The sequence below is a fragment of the Camelus dromedarius genome, chromosome 19 (genome assembly GCF_036321535.1).
Source record: "Camelus dromedarius isolate mCamDro1 chromosome 19, mCamDro1.pat, whole genome shotgun sequence".
Taxonomy (NCBI): domain Eukaryota; kingdom Metazoa; phylum Chordata; class Mammalia; order Artiodactyla; family Camelidae; genus Camelus; species Camelus dromedarius.
The window spans coordinates 16,944,004-16,963,541 of record NC_087454.1 but is presented as its reverse complement, the minus strand read 5'-3'; the positions used below and the strand labels follow the sequence as shown (position 1 = coordinate 16,963,541).

General features: G+C 39.6%; 1 protein-coding gene across 8 annotated transcripts in view; it reads right to left on the bottom strand.

Annotated features, from left to right (window-relative positions):
* CARMIL1 (capping protein regulator and myosin 1 linker 1) overlaps nucleotides 1-19,538 on the bottom strand; it is a 281,077-nt gene that overhangs the window by 146,037 nt on the left and 115,502 nt on the right. For all 8 annotated transcript variants that reach the window (XM_031435099.2, XM_010980137.3, XM_064476244.1 and 5 more), the window contains 5 exons: nucleotides 17,955-18,014; nucleotides 9,889-10,010; nucleotides 2,724-2,821; nucleotides 2,309-2,379; nucleotides 2,004-2,077 (listed from right to left, as the gene is read on the bottom strand). In XM_031435099.2, the coding sequence (XP_031290959.2) occupies nucleotides 2,004-2,077; nucleotides 2,309-2,379; nucleotides 2,724-2,821; nucleotides 9,889-10,010 (365 nt within the window). In that variant the 5' untranslated portion in view covers nucleotides 17,955-18,014. The remainder of the gene's footprint in view (nucleotides 1-2,003; nucleotides 2,078-2,308; nucleotides 2,380-2,723; nucleotides 2,822-9,888; nucleotides 10,011-17,954; nucleotides 18,015-19,538) is intronic.

Below are 19,538 nucleotides of genomic sequence, written 5' to 3'. Positions count from 1 at the left end.
CTAAATGACCAAGGCAAGATGCTACAAAAACATCTACAGATAAAATATTCAAAGCACAAGATGGACCAAATGGACTATAACGTAACAAAATACAAAAAAGTTCACTGATAACGGTTTCAGACTTCACACTGCAACTGATCTGTAAGAAACCCATCATGTGCTGAGTTGGGTTGAAGTATCAGAAAAGAATATCAGAAATTATGTGAAAAGGCTATTAAAAATAGTCCCTTTTCTAACTACATATCTGCATTTGGTTGGATTTTCTTTCTAATTCTTCAGACAAGACAACATATAGTAACAGAGTGAATGCAGAAGTAGCTATGAGAATTCAGCTATCTTCTATTAAGTCAGAAATTAAAGTGATCTACTGAAAAAGGTAAAGTGATGCAATTCTCACTGACTGATTTTTGTTTTGGAAAAGAGCTATTTTTCAGAAGAATGGTATCAATGTTAGCCTGGAATTGGTGGATTAACATTACTTTTCAAGGAATTCATAAATTTTTCATTTTCATTTTCATTTCCAACATGATAAATACCAAAAGGTATAACCCACAAAAGTAAAAGCACAACCATTTTCAAGAATGGCAGAAGATCCTAGGACCAAAAGCATCCAGACCTGATACTGTAGGCCTACCTGCTCCTATCTTAAGTCTACATGCAGTTTTCTGTTTTTATTGAAAAATACTCATACCAAGTAAAAAGATCTTCCCTATCTGTTTCTCTGTTCACTTTTTCATGAGCTACACAGGAAGTATCTTGTCTAAATGGAAGTATGACATGCCCACAAATATAGGAAGAGGGAGAATGGCTCTAAGCACAAAGAGGAATCAAAGCCAAGCGTGAGAACCGGGGGCTTCAGGCATTTCAGCCACATCTACAGACACAGCTGAGCCTGGTTCACCGACCTCCACAGACCCAGGCTGTAGGACAGGAACTACATCCCACCAGGACACTCTTCCTTTGCTCAAGTCAATTGCCTAGAACTCTGGGGACTCCACTCCAATTCTGGATTTCCTGCCAGGTAAGTGGAAAAATCACTTGAAATGGTATTTTGGGGGCAAGAGGCTGGTGGTAAAAAATTTTTGAATTAAAAAAACTTTTAAAAAGGCAATCATTTTCTGTACTATTTCAATTGTCCAAATGGCATAAAAGGGACAGTTGGAATCTGAGATTTCTCTCTCTCCATTTCAAACAGAGAGAAAAAATTTCTCAGGCGGGGATTCCCTGAGATGGGGCTGTGATATCTGTCCACCTAAAATAAGTCACAGCATCTCCAGAGTTGACAAGATTGGGATAAACGGCCAGAAAAGACTTGGGGTGAGGGGGTTGCAACATTCAACTTTGTCAGGGAGCAAAAATCACTTTGCTAGGTCTGTTCTTGCAGAGAGAAGGGAGAACAGGAAAGCAGCTTCTTCTCTGGGGCCTGATCACAGGAGTCATGGCCCTAAATACATTAAAGGCAAGATCTTAAAGCCTAAAAGTCTCTCAAAGAACTAGTAACAGGTTTCATAATTTTATGATCACTATCATAAGCCAGGTATTGGCACACTGATTCCTACCAAAATAAGCATATATACTCTAGCAATCCCCAAGACAGAAAGAAATTATAAATTAAAAGTCATTTGTTAGGATTTCAGCAAAATGTTCCCTCCTAGAAAACTGTTCTAAATGGCAATTAGGCAAAATAGTACTACATTCTATATACAGGGTAGATTAAATCGATTTGCCAGCTGGTATAAGAACCTAAGAATTATACTGTTTGCACGGCTTCTAACTGTGAACTCTGGATTTGAGATACACATGTGTAATCCATCCAGAACCAATCATAGTGAAGAACACATTTGAAACTATTACTTAAAAGGCAAAATCCAGAGATTCTTAGATTCTCCTGACTCACCTTATAAAAGGATTATCTGGAGATAATGTACACCCGTAAGTACCAACAGACTAGCTCCGTTCTGAAAGCAAGACCAGGAGTGAAAGAAAAGAAAGAAGTAGCTTACCGGTGGTCAAGATGACTGAAGTCTTGTAAATTCAATTCCCTGGTGTCTTGTGTCAGATAAATGGTATCCACATCCTATTTGAAATACAATTCAGTCACATAAATAGTCCACGGAGATGATCAGAGAAGCAAGAAGATGCAAAGAGAATCAAACAATGGTATAGCAGATTTTTATAAAATCTGAGGAAGGAAGATTTTAAGCAAACAATGAACAGTGGGAAAAAAGAGAAATAAGCCAGTAAAATATTGGAATATTCTCCAAGTGTGTGTGTGTGTGTGCGCGCGCGCGTGCACAGAGACACTTACCCACTGTACTTCTTCCCTGTATGAAAATCCAAGCCAGTCACAAACACAGGCATACATCTGAGAAAATCCACCTGAAACACACAACAGAAACGTGACAGGACTGTGACTAAATGATTTTCAAGTTAAAATCTAAAAGCTTAAATATGGCCGATGTTGACAGTGCTGATTAGCCTTTCCGTTTGGGGAAACGGCAAAGATTCTCCCCCCGTTCTATAGTAAGTACATAGCAGGATGCAATCCAGCTTAAATATAGGACGTTTGTCCACCGATCTATGGTCTGTGCGGGGCTAATTACACCTTAAAACTAATTGTACCTTTATGGGAGCAAGCTAGGAATAGACTTAACTTCCTGGCAAGAAGACATCCATCCCAGCCTTTTTTTTTTTTTTTTTTTAGTTTTAAAATGCATGCTCACCACAGGGGCCCTGCTCGGCCACAGTCTGGCTGTCCCACAGAGCCTGGAGACTGGCCAGTCGCTCAGATGGCTCCATGCAGACTTTCTTCATGATTCTCCTGCAAGAGCAACAACCATACATTTCAAAAATCAAGTTTTCTGAAGTGCACCTAGAAATTTACTTTGTAATATGCCTATTTTTTTTTAAACAAAGATGGGTATCCTTTCAATTTTGGTAAATATAATTCCATTTTTTGAGCACTAGGGAACTGGAAATCTACAGGAACTGAATAATAAAGCCTTTTATTTACCTTCCATTTGGAGGTAGCAACAACAGGTATTTAAGAATATAAATACTCCCCATGTTACTGAGTTGTTGTATAGCATTAGATTTATTAGAATAGTTAGAAAGTGGTGTGTTCTGCTTAATAAATTTTAGATTACGTGTATACTAAGTATAAATTACTAATAGTCAAAGAAGTGAAGTACGGAGCTCCTCTTCTGCCCTTCCGTGGTACAAATAGTACAAGTGTCCACCAAGAAACTGAGCGTTTGGTGGGGGCGGGGAGTGGCACAGTTCAGTGGTAGAGTGTGTGCCCACTGTGCACAGTGTCCTGGGTTCAATCACCACTACCTCCATTAAAATAAATAAGTAAGTAAATCTAATCTAACCCTTACAAAAAAAAAAGAAACTGAGCATTTCACATTGGAAGAGCTGTTCCTTTTACCATCTCTTCCCCAGACACTGAACACAGTTCAAAACACTTAGCAAAAAACGTGTGATAGGGAGACGGGTGACCAGGGGTCTGGGAGCTAAGCGGGAACCAGGTCCCGGGGAGACTTAAAGATCAAATAAAGGGGCTGGGATTTTATTCTCAGGGCAATGAGGAGCCACAAAAAGATGAAACAGCAAGTAGGAGATGATTAGATGGGCACTGTAAACAAACACCTGCAGGGGCAGGGGTGGGGCAAACTTTGGAAATAAATAGACAGATAGCTTGAGAAATTAAAAAGCACTTTCCCATGACTGTTAAGAGCCCAGTGAGAATGAAGGTCATGAACTGCTGGTGGCACCAAGTTTCTCCCACAGCTCTCAGCAGCCCAAATGTGTGTGGGGTGGGGGTGGGGGTGGGGGGCAGCTGGCTTTGCTGCAGGGATGCAGGCTTTCCAGGCAGGCGAGCCAGAAAGACAGTGGGGACAGAAGGAGTTGGGGAGACTGACAGGGCCTCGCTCAAGGGCTGGCCAGCGTGAGGCTTGGAGGTCAGGAGAGGAAGGGAGGGCAGAAGGGAGATGGAAAAAAAGGAATCCCAAAAGATCACAGCCTGGAGGCCCCCCCAAAAGTCCAAGTCCTGGTCCTTCCGAGGGAAAGTGCAACACTGGAGGCTGTGGTCAGAGAGAGATGGCAAATGATGATTTCACCCAGGAGAGGCTGTTCCAGGAGATGACAAGGTCTGGGGGGTGGCTGTTGAGAGTAAAGTGGGGTGGAGGGAAGAGGTCACAGGCCGTGAGGAAGGCTGTTGGCAAGTCAGAAGCCCTCCAGGACCATGACAGCACCTGGGTGCCAAGTGGTGAAATAAACACACAAAGTCATATTATGCATTATTTTCATCCGCCTTTAAAAATTTTAAAGTACTTTGGAATAAATAAATAAAATTGCTTTGGCTATGCATAATGCTCATCCTCATGGATTTCAATCACCTCGTAGAGTATCAGAGGAGAATGTTCGCAGTTATTTCCATTCTCTCACTGGATAAATTCCAGATAAAGTGTGCCACACATAGAGCCCAGCAAGTTGCCTGGTTGGCCTGTTCTCCTCCCAGAGAAAACCTCAAATACACACATTTAAATACAGACACCCTACCAGCCTTGAAAAGATTGCTACTTCTTTGCAATTTTTATGATTGAAGCATCCTCAGGTATAACGATTGATGTTGAATGTCAGTAATTCCTTCCAGTTCTTGTGTAAATGCCTGAGATCTACAGATGCAGCATGATTTTTCTCCACTTTACCTGAACACACCCATGATGAACTCCTTATTATGCTAAAAGTCCTTAATCTGGGGGCAACTGTGGGGGTTAAGAAGCCGTGCACAATGGTAGTGATATTATAGAATCTGGCGATGTGGAACGGTTCATCTTGGTTCAGTACCATCATTCTGGGATTTCGGTGGCATTATTTTCTGGCAACAAGACAGTGAAGCCAGATGTTATACAAAGAAAGAACAGAGTGGTCGGAAACAGATGCAAGCATTTACACAGATGAATTAAGTAAACCTTGGACACACCAAGCTGGATACGGGCCTGACTTCATCTGAGATCACATTTCTCTTCTAAAATTCTTGCTTTATTTCAGCTCAACTGTACAGCAGTTTCAATGACACATAGGATCAAGCTAAGCTAGTCAAACACAGACAGAAAATAAGGCAGGAAGCTGGTAGGATTAAGAATAGGAAGGTGGCAGTCTAGGATCAGAGGGAGAAATAAACTAATCCTCAGGGCAGACTCAGAAACCAGAGCCTAATTTTACTCCAGAAACAACACTGGACAGTTACACTCAGGGGCAGGAGGAAATGATCTGGAGAGTGAGGGAGGCCGCTAGTGTAGACGGTAGTGTGAACAGGGCCCTGCCACGGTGGAGGCTACCCCTGGCATTTTCCCTAACTTTCAAAACCATCCTTCAAAGGTCTCACTCGGAGCTTTTTTCCAAGCAGCTTCCTTCTGAAATGGTTCTCATCTTCCATTTTTCAGGAAGGAAAAAAAAAATTAGATTTCATGAAACAAGTGCATTTATTTACATAAGAGATAAAGTTCTAAGAACTAAACTTCCAGAAGAGGGGAACTGTTTCTTATGTATTCCAACACTGGACGACACAGACAGTGAGGGAAAGAAAAATCTACCCCGCAGGAGTTCTTCCTGTAGCTACGTAACAGCAAAGAGTCATCTGTGCACACATCACAGGGCACCAGCTCACACACACATACAGAGAGAGAGTGAGCGTGTGTCAGACAGATAGACAGACACACACACACACACAGGAGTTACTGTCAGAATAAGTATTGTGACAGGTAAACCAAAATCCTGGACAACGGATATGGACATCGCGCCAGACACTCAGGGGTCACACTATACAGCTGAATCAACTACATGTACATGGTGTGCATTTAATTCACACAAGACTCGGAAAATAGTTCTATGCGGCAACGAACAGTGAACTCGATGCCGAGCACACCCGCTCTCTATGCAAATCTCACGCTTAACTGGTTGACAGGGGGAAAAAATTCTGTACGTTATTTTAATCCACTTAAATTAAGTGATTTATCTGAAATACAATTCCAAGGCTCACTCTATGCAATACAGCAGTAGTCTCCAGAAGAGTGAGTGTCTTACTGATGCAAACCACACCACAAAGTGCTACCCGTTGCTTTAGGAAAGTGTAGGGACTACCAGAGCCTGCCTCCTTTTGTTCACCATAAACTCCTATTTTGCCACTTCTCTTCCCCATAACCTCACCTTTTCACATTCGACTGGCTTTTGACTTAAAAAGGGCTTTGCAATACTATTTTTCTCATGGAAGCAAAGAAGCATTGTCCTAACACATCAACGCTAATACCCAGCCAGCTTTCAACTGTCCTGTATATGAAAGAATGATCAAATATGCTGAAAGTCTAAGAAGAAAGTCATGCTAGAAAGTTACTCTTCTGTCACCTAAAAAGGATGTTATTAGTCATAGTTAAGAAGAGTAAAAAAAAATCAAATTAGAGAAACACAATCAACTTACAAACAAACATACAATAATTTTAAAAATCATAAACATCAAAGAAATCCCCTACAAACATCACCCATTTTCTCTTTGACAGTGTATGCTTTCAGTCAGGCGCCTCTGGGTAATAACTGCCGCAGCCTGTACAGCTAAAACCTCTGGGACACTTTTAAGCCATTGCATGAGCTAATTTAATCCTCACAAAACTGCATGAGTATCATATTCCCATTTTACAGATGAGGACAATGAGGCATGGAAAAATGAGTTAACTTGCCTGGAGTCTTGTCCCCTAAAGTAGCCAGGCAATCTGACACCTTTTACTTCCAACTCGAGGCTCTCTCCCTTCACATTCATAAAGCAGCATTTACAAGACTGATTATCCCTTATACGTAGTTGTCACTTTATTCTAAATTTCAAAAACCCTTTGCTAGCTCCCTAGTGCCTAGCCCTGAGGCTTTTATTCAGGCTCTCTCCAGGTAGACCTCCCCTTTGCCTCACAGTGATATCTGCAGGCTCTCAATTCCAACTACTTGTCAGGCTGGCTGCTATCTTCCTAAGGCAAGTTAAGCTGCCACTGCACCTGCCCTCACCTCCGCCTCCAGCCTCCAACTGCTGTCACTTCCCCTAACGGACTCTTCTCCAGGGCCCATGGCTGACAAAAGCAGAAAGAAAGAAAAGAAAGAAAAAGAAAGAAAAGAAAGAAAAAGAAAGAGAAAGGAAGGAAGGAAGGAAGGAAGGAAGGAAGGAAGGAAGGAAGGAAGGAAGGAAGGAAGGAAGGAAGGAAGGAAGGAGGCAAACAAACACAAATAAAACATTTTTTTGACATCCCGAGTGAAATAGAACTTTTCTGTGTCTTGAAATCTGAGGGTGTTTCACTCTCCTCATTGTGTTATTTGTGGAACTTTATTACACTACCTCCAGATTATAAACTCTTAGAGGGCAGGAAACATTTCATTCATCTGTGTGTGGCTGAGGAACTTCTCAAGTCAACATTTTCTAAGTTAGTTCTAACTCGTCCTGATGACTTAAGAAAAAAAACCTAGCTTGGTTTTGGAGAACAGCCAGGTGCTCGATATTGGAAAAGCTGAAGGCCGTAACACAAAACAGCTTCCTGCAGGGAACTGCCAGTACACACCATGTAAATGAAGAGGCCACTCACTGAGACAGAGTATCCAACACGGGCAGGTTTTAGGGGGAAACAGTAAGTTCAGTTTAGGACACACTGTATCTGAGATACGTGGGGACATCCTTGTGGAGATGTCCAATAAGCAGCTGGGAGACAAAAATGAAGATCAAGGGAAGGTAGAGGTCATGGATTTAGAAACCAACATGTATGTAGTAACTGCCTTTCTATAGGGCTGATTATTCAATACTTGTTGCCCAAACATTTTAACAAGAAGTTAAATGGAAGCTAAGAGTGAAAACACTTTTCTTAACCCAATTTTCTCTTTTTTTGGGGGGGAGGGATTAGGTTTTCTTTTTTAATTTAATTTTTTTTAAGTGGAGATACTGGGGATTGAGCACAGGACCTTGTGCATGCTTAAGCATGTTCCTGATCAACTGAGCTATACCCTCCCCCAACCCAATTTTCTCTGGGAAGAAAAAAATGAGGGTATCCAAACCAATAACAAAACTGATAATTCCCCCCAAATTCCCAGACTATTAAATGAATAAAATTACATTTTAAAGAAAATAAAGATTCTAAGTATCAGTCTGAGGGTTTCATAAGCCCTTGATGAATAAAGCTCTGCTTAATAATTTTTTTTATCTCATCAGGGTTGGTTTGGAATGAAAGGAAGGACACTGTAAGGAAACTCATGTACAAGGTCACATTACTGAAATGCAGTTTAAGGAAAATGGGTTGGAGTTATTGCTACCTCACGATTACCCCATATATTCTCTGGCAGCTTGAGGATGATGTGGAAACCATTTCCAAGACTGTCTGGCTGCTGGGTATTTATTTCCCCATCACCACTACTGATCCACTCCTCACCTCATCCTATCACCCAGCCCAACCCACCCCTCTCCCCCACATACAAGAGCACGTGCCTTGCCCTTCCACTTCACTGGGATGAGGCCAGGGGACACGTAGCTCCCTTGGCAACCAGCTGCCAGGATGCTCAGAGTAGCACAAGGTGACTTAAGCTTCAGGAAGTAGGAAGCCCTGGGTGAAAAACCAGAAAGCACAGGGCCAGACCTTCTTACTGGGGTGGGGAAAGGGAAGGGAAGAGACCCCGGCAACAGCGGTGACTGGAGACCCTGAAAGGACACTCCTATCTTTAGGAGCTGCTTTCTGTCACTCAAAAGGTTTGAAAGACATGGAGCCTAAGTTTTCTTGTTGCTTTGACTCTTTTTGTTTGTTTTGGGGGGAGGGGGGGTAATTAGGTTTATTTATTTTTAATTTTTTTTAATGGCAGTACTGGGGATTGAACCCAGGACCTTGTGCACACTAGGCATGCCCCCTACCATTGAGCAATACCCTCCCCCCTCTGCTTAGCCTCTTAATTTAAAGGCAGAGCATTGTAGGGACGTGCTCTATGAAGCACAATCGTTCCCCAGATTCCCCTCTGCCCCACCAAGCACGGTGCACAGCTCACCACCTCTGTGATCTACACGAGGTTTCAGGCCTCCTCAGCAGGGAGAGGGACTTCCTGAGATCTGCGTGCCATCTTCTGTCAGGGTGTACTGACTATGAACTATTATTTTAGGGAGCTTTCTGACATAAGGACCTCTCTGCCTCTTCACTTCTGTCAATATAATTCCCCCTTTCCAATGACCCACACTCCCTCACTACAAACTGTTACCCAAGCACACAGTCCTGACTTTAAGCACTCAACAAAAAAGTAGGAGGGCACATTCAGACAAAATCTACTGATATCCCACCACAGAAGAAAATGAAAGAGGCTAATTTCAATGTTGGGTTTTTTTTTTTTTAAGTTTCCTCTTACTGAAAACAGGAAAAAAAAAAAAAAGGAAAGAAAAGGGGGGGAAGGAAAGAAAAGGGGAAAAAAAAAGGAAAGAAAAGGGGGAAAAAAAAACCCCAAGGAAAAGGAAGCATTCTCCTTCTTCATTAATACTACACTTGATGCCTTTTTTCAAAGCATTTGGCCCCTGACATTCTGCCAATAGCGGTGGGTAAAATTCACACGAGGGTAAATCTCAGGTGAAATGAAAAAGTCCCATTCTAGTGTTAGGAGGAGAGGTTAAAGGTTTGCCAAACCCCTCCATCACTCAAGCTCTTTAAAGAATAAGGCACGGCTGTCTAGAAAATATCAGACGTGAAACCCGAAGGTTTAAGTGAGGGTTTTGATATTTCATGTTTAAGACAAGTATGGGAGAGGAACCCAGGGAAGAGGCAAGAGGAAGGCTGTTCTCGTTGTGAGGAAGAACACGTTCCCTGCTCCCCCGCCCCCAGGAGAACTCACACTGGGGAGAGGCCGGGAAATATCTTCCGCAGGCTGGTGCCGATGTGAGCCAGCACTTCGCTCACATCCTCGGGCGATGCCATCTTCATGGAGAGGCTGTACTTCTCAGTTTCGACGACCATCTGTAAGAACCGGGTTGGATGCCTCTTAAGAATGAGTCCGACTCCTTAAATCGTTTCTCTTAAGTGATGTCAACGATATACAGTAGTCCCTGCTTATCCACAGGAAACGTTCCAAGAGCCCCAGTGGAAGTCTGTTACCACAGACAGTACTGAAACCTACAGATACTAGGCTTCTCCCAGCTATACACACCTATGATGGAGTTTAATTTATAAATTAGGCACATGAAGAGATTAACAATAATAACTAACAATAAAATAGAACAACTATAATACATACTATAAATAAAAGTTATGTGAACATGGTCTCTCTCGCTCTCTCTCAAAATATCTTATTGTATAAATTTAATGCCTTTTCCATCCTAACTAAGCAGCTATCACATGCGGTGGCTGTAACTTTTGCGATTTGAGGTGTGACAGCAAAACAGATTTCTTTTTCCATCTTCACAATTTCATGGAAGGTTTGTTCTTACCATAGATCCTAGCAACATCAGTATACAATTTTTTTTTCTTTCCTTATTAAGTTAAGAACTTTCAACTTTTCACTTAAAGGAAGCACTTTATGGCTTCTCTTTGGCACATTCAAATTGCCAATGTCACAACTCTTGCACTTCGGAGCCATTATGCAGTAAAATAAGGGTGACTTGAACACAAGTCCTGTGATACTGGGACAGTCGATCTGATAACTTAGCTGGACTGTATGAAGGGAACAAGACAATGAAGTTTAATGGTAGGCAAAGACTCATTCCGACAATTAACTGCTGGAGAAGTCCAAAACTTATACCAAAAATGCTGACACTGAGGTCATATAGCTAGTCTTACAAATAAGTATAAATCAACCTGATAAAAAAGGGCAGGTCACAAAAGGGGCAATAGGTTGATTATAAACACATTTCTAATATAAAGAATCAACTTCCATCACTTTTTTAAAAAAAAGATACTATTTCCTTTGATCTCAAGAATATTCACGGAAAATGCAATCCCTTTGGATTATTACTGTGTCAAAATATCCTCATACATTCACTTCCTGTTGTCACTTAATTTGTATAAAAATGTTATGTGCAACTACCTTTAAGTGCAGCTAACCAACTGGATTAACAAAGAAGCTTTTAGATTTGCTTTAGGTTGTTCTAAAATTAGCTAGATTTTAAAAAATACTCTTTCAATGTGTTTATGTTAAAAGAAAAAGTAATGCAATTTATTTGTCAAAATGATGAGATCAAAGAAAAACACTTGAGTGATATGAGTCCTTAAAATGTTATTTTCCCATAAGGACCCCTAGAGGAATCTGTTAACAAGTATTTAATTTATACCACCTTTGTACCAATTAGCTGGCTCCTTATATAAACACATTTTTTAATCCTAATTTTTAGCATATTCCTCAAAAAATTAATGGGTTGCCTTTGAAATTCTCTAAGCAAAGACTGTTTGGTCTTCCAGAAGTTGCTCCAAGAGATATCCCCCCCACCAAAGGCTGCAAGCATTACTATACCCAGAGTTATTTACTAATACAATCCCAGGACATCTCAAGTGAGGCATCTTAAATACAATTAAAGCTGCTTTGTGCAGTTAGGCTCAGACGTTTCATATGCACACATCTGGGCCTAGGGATGTTGTAAAAAGCCAGGCACTCTGGGATGTACCCATCTTGTCTATGTTCGACACCCCACCCCCAACCTTCCCTCCATTGGGACTTGTATTTCCCACTACAGGATACGTCTTCTTTCTTCACATCTAGGGCATCTGTCTATGCAGTTCACGGTTGGGTACAAGTAATTAGTAATTAGCTTATTCTAATTCCACTTAATCTTAACAACTAATCATCCTTAATTGTACAAGATTGAATAGAATGACAGGGAAGAAAAAAGGTGACAGGTGGGGAAGAAATAAGGTTGCATTCAAAGCCCTCACATGAAAGCATTCATGGAGCCCTGCATAATATCACCACCTCTGCACAATGTGCAGACTGCAACAAAGAGAGAGCGGTGAGAATAACCACCCCAACATTTCATCAGGAGAAAGAACTTCCTCTCAGATAGCTCTTTCCCTCCTATTTCATTCTGGGGAAAATAGAAAGAACCATTTTTGCTCAGACACCTAGCAGAACATAATCCATAAGCGCCAACGGGCATTTAAAATAACAGAGATATAAGAGCCAGTATCTTACTGGAAACCCAAGTTCCCAATCCCATCTCACCTCCTTTTTTAAGGTTAAAAACACCTGAGTAACCTTTTAAGAAGCATTTTTTCACTAAAATCCGGCCAACAGATCTGAAAAATGTTTTTCTTCTCTAAATAGAAACAGCCATTTACCAAAATCATTCTGTGACAGAGCAAACAATCAGCCTTATAATTTGAAAAAAAAAAAAATCTTAGCAGGCATTTCAGTCGTACAAGAAGCGATCCCAAAACTATAACTGTAAAACTATACAGTCGTTAGTCTCTATTGACCGTGACAACAGAACCTGAACACCATCAAGTCTTCGGGCAATGAGAATTTTAAAACAAGATAAAGGTCTCCCCATATTTCCACGAGAAAGAGGAAAAGAGCAATAGTAAAAAGTCACATTTCACCAACTCAATACCACATTCACTCACTCTCCCTCACATTCACGAAATGTGTATGTCCCGTGGCATTTTATCTGAATTTACAAACTATCATTAAATAGTGGTAAAAGCAGCAATGACAGAAAAGTTAATAAACCCAGAGAACATCAGAAAAAAAGGGTTCTAATCAAGGCTAGATGGCAAGTGCCACAGGCAGACTCCATCATCCTTATGATGTCTCATCAGAAAAACTCGAAACCAGAGACATCAAGGGTCCTGAGGTTACACAGGTTATTCATATTCAGCCTCTGGGACACAACAGAATCAAATGCCCACGCGAGACATACGGAACCCTGAGTGTCATGAGTGCGTGTATGGGGTCGGGGTGGGGGGAGTACCACTACTGCTGGAGGTATCAGTGTTTTCTTGTAATTTTTTATACAACTTTCAAAGGTTACACCCTATTTACCCTTATTACAAAATATTGGCTATACCCCCCCGTGTTGAACAATACATCCTTTTGGCCTATCTCACACCCAATAATTGAGGTATCAGCATTTTTTAAAAACATCATAGGTAATTTTGAAACATCAAGTTTTGAATACCACTAAGTGACTCGTATTGCCAGTGTCTGAGTTGCTGGTCCTGTGTGGAAGCAGGACCACTGTTTCACTATATAGTCATTTCATTTCCAAAGTTACCTGCGGTGATGGTGTAGAGCTATTCTTTTGGTACTTACAGGGACAGAACCGCTCCATGGGACTGAGGTGGATGGCTTTGCACCCAGTTCCTCTGAATGCCAGACTTACCGAAGGGACAAGACTACACATGTGATAAGATCAGTTCCAGCAGCCACATGGGAAAATTGGTCTTGCTATATCAACATTCTTTCTCATAATTAAATACCAAGGTCTAATCATATTCTGAATATAACCTTGGCATTAACATTTCAACAGTGCCCTTCTGTTTCCATCGCAACCCCCACATCATAAACATAAACATTCCTGAATTAAGACCATCAAGAAGTCCCTGGTTATGTCATCATTCATGAGTGATCATTCACTCCTGCATATGTCTGCCCACTTGGGCAAACATATGGCGCTGTAATTTTTCTTCCAAACTCCAGTTCCTGGAGAATGATAAACACATAGGATAAAACAATGCTCTAAGATGAACTATGGAAAAGTTCCAAGGATTTGTATATAAACTTGATCAATGTGAAATGATGATTTTGACAATTTCTGTTAGGGATGCTATCAACAAACTACACATACACACACACACACACACACACACACATTTTCTTCATAGTTTAAAAAATTTAAAAAAAGTAGAAGGAAGGAAATGAAAAATCAGAGCAAGAGTCATTGAAATAGAAAACAATGCAATCAATAGAGAAAATCAATGCAACCAAAAAGCAAATTTTTTGAGAATATTAAAAGATTTGGTAAACCTCTAATCAGATTGATACAGAAAAGAAAGAAGAACCAAACTATCAATATCAGGAATGATATTCTACATATATTTAAAGGATAACAAGTGGGTACTGCGAACAACTTTATAACACTAAATGTGTCAACTGAGATGAAACGTATAAACTTCTTGAGTCACAAACTACCAAAGCTCACTCAAGAAAAAATATACGAAAGTATCAACATCTATTAAAGAAATTGAATTTGTAGTTTAAAACCTTCCCTAAGACAGAACTCCAGGTCCAGATGACTTGACTGGTAAATTCAACCACATATTTAAAGAAGAATTAATACCAACACTACATAAAGTTGTCTAAAAAATCCAAGAGGGGGAACTACTTCCCAACTCACTCTATGAGCCCATGATTTCTCTAATACAGAAAGCAGTAAAAACATTTTAAAAAGAGAGACAACTACAACCAATAACTCCTGTAACACAGATGCAAAGTTTCTTCACAAAATTTTAACAAACGAAATCCAACAATATAGAAAATGGAAAATACATCATAACCAAGGGGGGTTAATCCCAGGAATGAAAGGTTGAGTTAGTATCTGACAAATCAATAAAAATTATCATATTAACAAACTAAAAAGGAAAAGGAGGGAGGTGGGCATAGCTCAGTGGTAGAACCCATGCTTAGCATGCACAAGGTCCTGGGTTCAATCCCCAATACCTCCATTAGGAAAAAAGAAAAGAAAAAAAAAGGAAAAGAGCACACAATAATCTCAACAGAAAAACATTTGACAAAACACAACACTAATTCCTGATTTTAAAAAAAAACTCTCAGCAAACTAGGAACAAAAGAGAACTTCCTCCATCAGATAAAGGGCATCTATGAAAAACCAACAAACACCAAACTTAATGGAAGAAGAAAGATGCTTTCCCTCAAAGATTAGAAATAAATCAAGGGTATCTGTTCTCACTTCTATTCAGCACTGTACTGGGAGGTCTTAGCAGTGCAACTGTCAGGGTTTGGGATTTGATTTTGCCCTCCTTACAAGCCTGCTGCTGTTTCATCAACACCGGCAGAAGACAAGAGATTCCTGGGTTAGAGACAAAGGACTTTATTATTCACGGTACAGGAAAGGGCATGAGCATCGTGTTTGCTTACACTCCCCCTTTCCCCAGAGTCCCACAGGGTGACATGGAGGACTCAGAGAGATGCCCGCACACACAGTGAGTTTCTTATAGGAAATGAACCATTGAGCTCAGGTAATCTGTTTTTCATAGTAAATGGTACGCAAACCTGCTCTTTGCTTAGAAGGGAAACATCCCATCATCCCACAAAATCACCCTCTGCAAACATAACCCTGAAAAGTAACCTGGGTAAAGAGCAGTCCCAGCACTGAATTCGTGGCATACCCAGCAAGACATGTAGGAGCGTCAGAGACCCATGAGGAACATCTCCCAACAGCAACAAGGCAAGAAATTGAAAAAGGAGGAAGTAATAGTGTCTTTATTCATAAACAACACAATCATCTATGTAGAAAATGGTGGAATCTGTTTTTTAAAAAGCTCCTAGAACTAATGGATGAGTAGAGCAAGATTGTAGGATATAAGAACAATATGCAAAAGTCCATTGTATTTATATATATCAGCAAGAAACAACTGGAAATCGAAGTTTTAAAAAATACTATTTACAATAGCATCAAAAAAAACCATGAAATACTTAAAAGTAAATCTGACAAAAGATGTATAAGACCTATACACTGAAAGCTACAACAAAATACCACTGAGAGAAATTTTAAAAGACCTAAATACATGGAGAAATACACGGTTTTATCTTGGGTCAGGGACTCCATGTTGTTAAGATGTCAATTCTCCCCAAACTGATTTATAGGTTAAATATAATCCCAATCAAAAACTCAGCCGCTTCATAGAAACTGAGCTGAATCTAAAATTCATATGGAATTACAAACAACTTCACAATTCACAAACTAAAACAACTTTGAAAAAGAACAAAGTTGGAGAACTAACATTATCTGATTTCAAATCTTATTATAAAGCTACAATAATCAAGACAGCATGATAATAGCATAAATACAGACAAATAGATCAGAAGGACAGGATTAAAGGGAGCAGAGAGTCCAGAAATAGACCAACATTTATGTGAACAATTGATCTTCAACTACAGTGAAAGCTAGTTCAACGGGGAAATGACAAGTCTTTCAAACAAATGGTACCGGAACAAGTGGAAATACTATATATAGTACAAAAGAAAAAAGAAAAAATTGATCCACACATTGCTTTACATACAATAATTACCCCAAAATGGATCAGAGACCTAAGTGTGTAACCTAAAGGTATACAACTTCTAGAAGACATAAAACATTCTGTCACTTTAGGTTAATCAAGGATTTATTCAATATGACACCAGCATGATCCATAACATATTAATAAACTGGACTTCATCAAAATTTAAAAGTGATTTTTGAAAAGCACTTTAAAGAAAATGAAAAGACAAGTCACAGACTGAGAGAAAATATGTATAAATAATATATCTGATAAAGGATTTGTATTTAGAATCTATAAAGAACTCTTATCTATGAAGAACTCTTAAAACAGTAAGAAAACAATTCAGTTTTTTCAAATGGCAAAAGATTTGAACTGATACTTGAATAAAGAAGATATATGATTGCAAATAAGCAGATAAAAAGATGCTTAGTATCTGTAGTCATCAGGGAAATGCAAATTAAAACTATAGTGAAAAAGCATTACAAACCTCTTTTAAAATGGCTAATTTAAAACACTGGCCATACCAGTGCTGGGGAGGATGTGGAGGAACTGGAACTCTTATACAATGCTGGTGGCAATGTAAAATGGTACAACTACTCTGAAAAACAGTTTAGCAGTTTCTTTAAAAGTTTACCAGATACCCACCATACAGTTCAGCCACACCACTCCTTATTATTTACCCTTTAGAAATAAAAGCCAACATCCAAGCAAAGATTTGTACATAAATGTTCATAGCACATTTGCTTGTCAGCCAAGAACTGGAAACAAACCAAATATCCATGACTTGGTGATGAATAAACAAATTGTGATATAGCCATACAATGGAACACTACTCAGCAATAAAAAGGAATGAACTACTGAGACACTCAACAAAATCAATCAATCTCAAAATAATTATACTGGCTAAAAGATGGCAGACAATCAAGAGTACACACACTGTATGATTCCATTCACATAAAATTTCAGAGAATGCAGTGAGGAGGGGCGAGAGGGAGTGTTTACTAAGACGGATGAGAAAAACTTAGGGTGATGAGTATGTTCAGTATCTTGACTGTGATGATGGTTTCACCGGTCTACATGTCAAAACATATCAAACTATACACTTTAGTTGACTGCATGTTACGTATAGCTCAATAAAGCTATCTTTTAAAATCTACATTGTATCTAGTAACAACCTTTAATGAAAAAGAACATGAAAATGAATATATGTATGTATATGCGTGACTGGGACATCGTGCGGTACACCAGAAATTGACACATTGTAACTGACAGTATGTCAATTAAAAAAAAAAATCTACATTTTATTAATACCAAAAGATTCATTCATCACTTTATTCCCAGAAAGACCTTATATTGTACTGTAGAGCAGCTATGAAATTTTAGTGCTAAAACTTGTGCATCTCTAAGGAACAGCATTCTCATGTATACATCACCAGCTAACATTAGAGCTAATTAGTTCTTTCCAAATTGTGTTATGGAAAACCTATTTCCCTTATCACAAATTCCCAACCCCTGCCCACCTAGCCCCTGTTCAGTCTCTCATTTAGAAACCTCCATTTTCCCTTATCTTGTTTTTCAACATTATCTCAAGAAACTTTTAATAGTGAACCAAATAGAAGCAGTTTCCTGGTTTCAGAAACTCAAGCAAAGGCCTGACCTTTCAGGAATGACAAACAGGTTGTTCGCACTCACCTGAGCTGGCTTGCTGCAGATGACGCCATGAATCTCCAAGTAGCTGAAGGTTACCTCGAGCTGCAATTGAGGAGGGAGAGGGAAATAAAGACCAGTAATGAGGGTTTTAAAACCTGCAATTCCAAGTAAAAATGCTACAATCAGAAACAGTCCAAGGGCAAACAAAGTACTGGGCATCTTCTGAAGGTCAGCTGGTTTTATTATCTCCATTCATTCAGTAAGACATGACTTTGATATATCATATTTCAGGAAAAGTATTATTCACTTTCCTAAAGGACTGAAAGCAAACTACAAGTCTGGCTTTTTAAATTTCATCCAGGGACAAACCCAGTGGAAAGTTTTTGTACTTCTACTCCAGTATTTATTTGTTGAGCAGTCAATGTATGAAGGGAACCATCTAAATATACCTTTTCCCCTGATTTCAAGATTTTGCTTCTGTAAATCAGATCAGGATAAAGACAATGTTGGGTTTTCCCTTCTTCCTAGACCCTTACCTCTTTGGGTTACACTCTGACCACTCATGGGAGTCATCATTCCTCCCACTGTCTTTCATTCAAGTTACGACTTTGAACGGATTTAGACAAATACAACATTTAGGAATTTTAAACTGTGCTTCAGTGAAACACAGAGTTAAGTCTTCTCTCTCTCTGCATATATATAAATGATCATTTATTTCCTCTCTATTTTAATAACAAGTGCCCCTTCCTCTCTTCTCCTGTAATTAGCATTTCTTTTTCTTCAAAGTATCTCCAGTCTCGTACTCTTTGCCTGTTTTTCCTGGACAACAGCCACTAATCTTTCCCCCAGTTTTGCGGTCTTTCATCCGAGTACAGCAAACAGTCACAGGGCATGGGACTAAAGACAATGGAGAACTGAGTTGGATCCGTTTATTCTATCCTCTCGCCTTAAAACTAGAAATGTCATGGGAAAACAATCTATCCAGAACCAAACCCATAAAACCCTTAGTTCTGCCTGCTGGTGCTATGTCGTACCATTACACATTTCGTAGGATAAATCTTAGAACAGAGAATCCCTGAATTTCCAGTTAAATACATTGAAGTATGGTCATGAGAACTGGAGGTAGAAAGATAACTCATTCTTTCATTATTTGTGTAGTCAACCAACAGACATTTATGGAAAGCCTACTATGTGTCAGGATTAGAAGGAGGAATGAGACATCTATCTTGTCCTCTTGAGAGTTAAATCACCCTGGAGGCACATTTTAAAAATTCAATTAGCATAGAAGTGTTCTTACCTATCATTATCAAGATCTATACTTGGTGGGTTTTGAAAAGTCATTTAAAGCTGGGAATTATTTTCTGAAAAGAGTACCTCTCTATCTTCATTTATTTTGAATTAAAAGTTATAAACATATTTTCAGCCTTGGGTATAGTTCCAAAGTTTCCTCTTTGAGTGAAGCCCACTGGCTGTCTTTCCAATGGCATTTCCTCTGCAGGCCACACCCAGAAATGCAGGGCACCCAACTTCCAAGTCAAGCTCTTTAAAATGGAGTGAGAACTTGAAGACACAAGCAATATGAGGGCACTAAGTTCTCTAGAGTATTATGTTCCCCTCCCCCCAGTC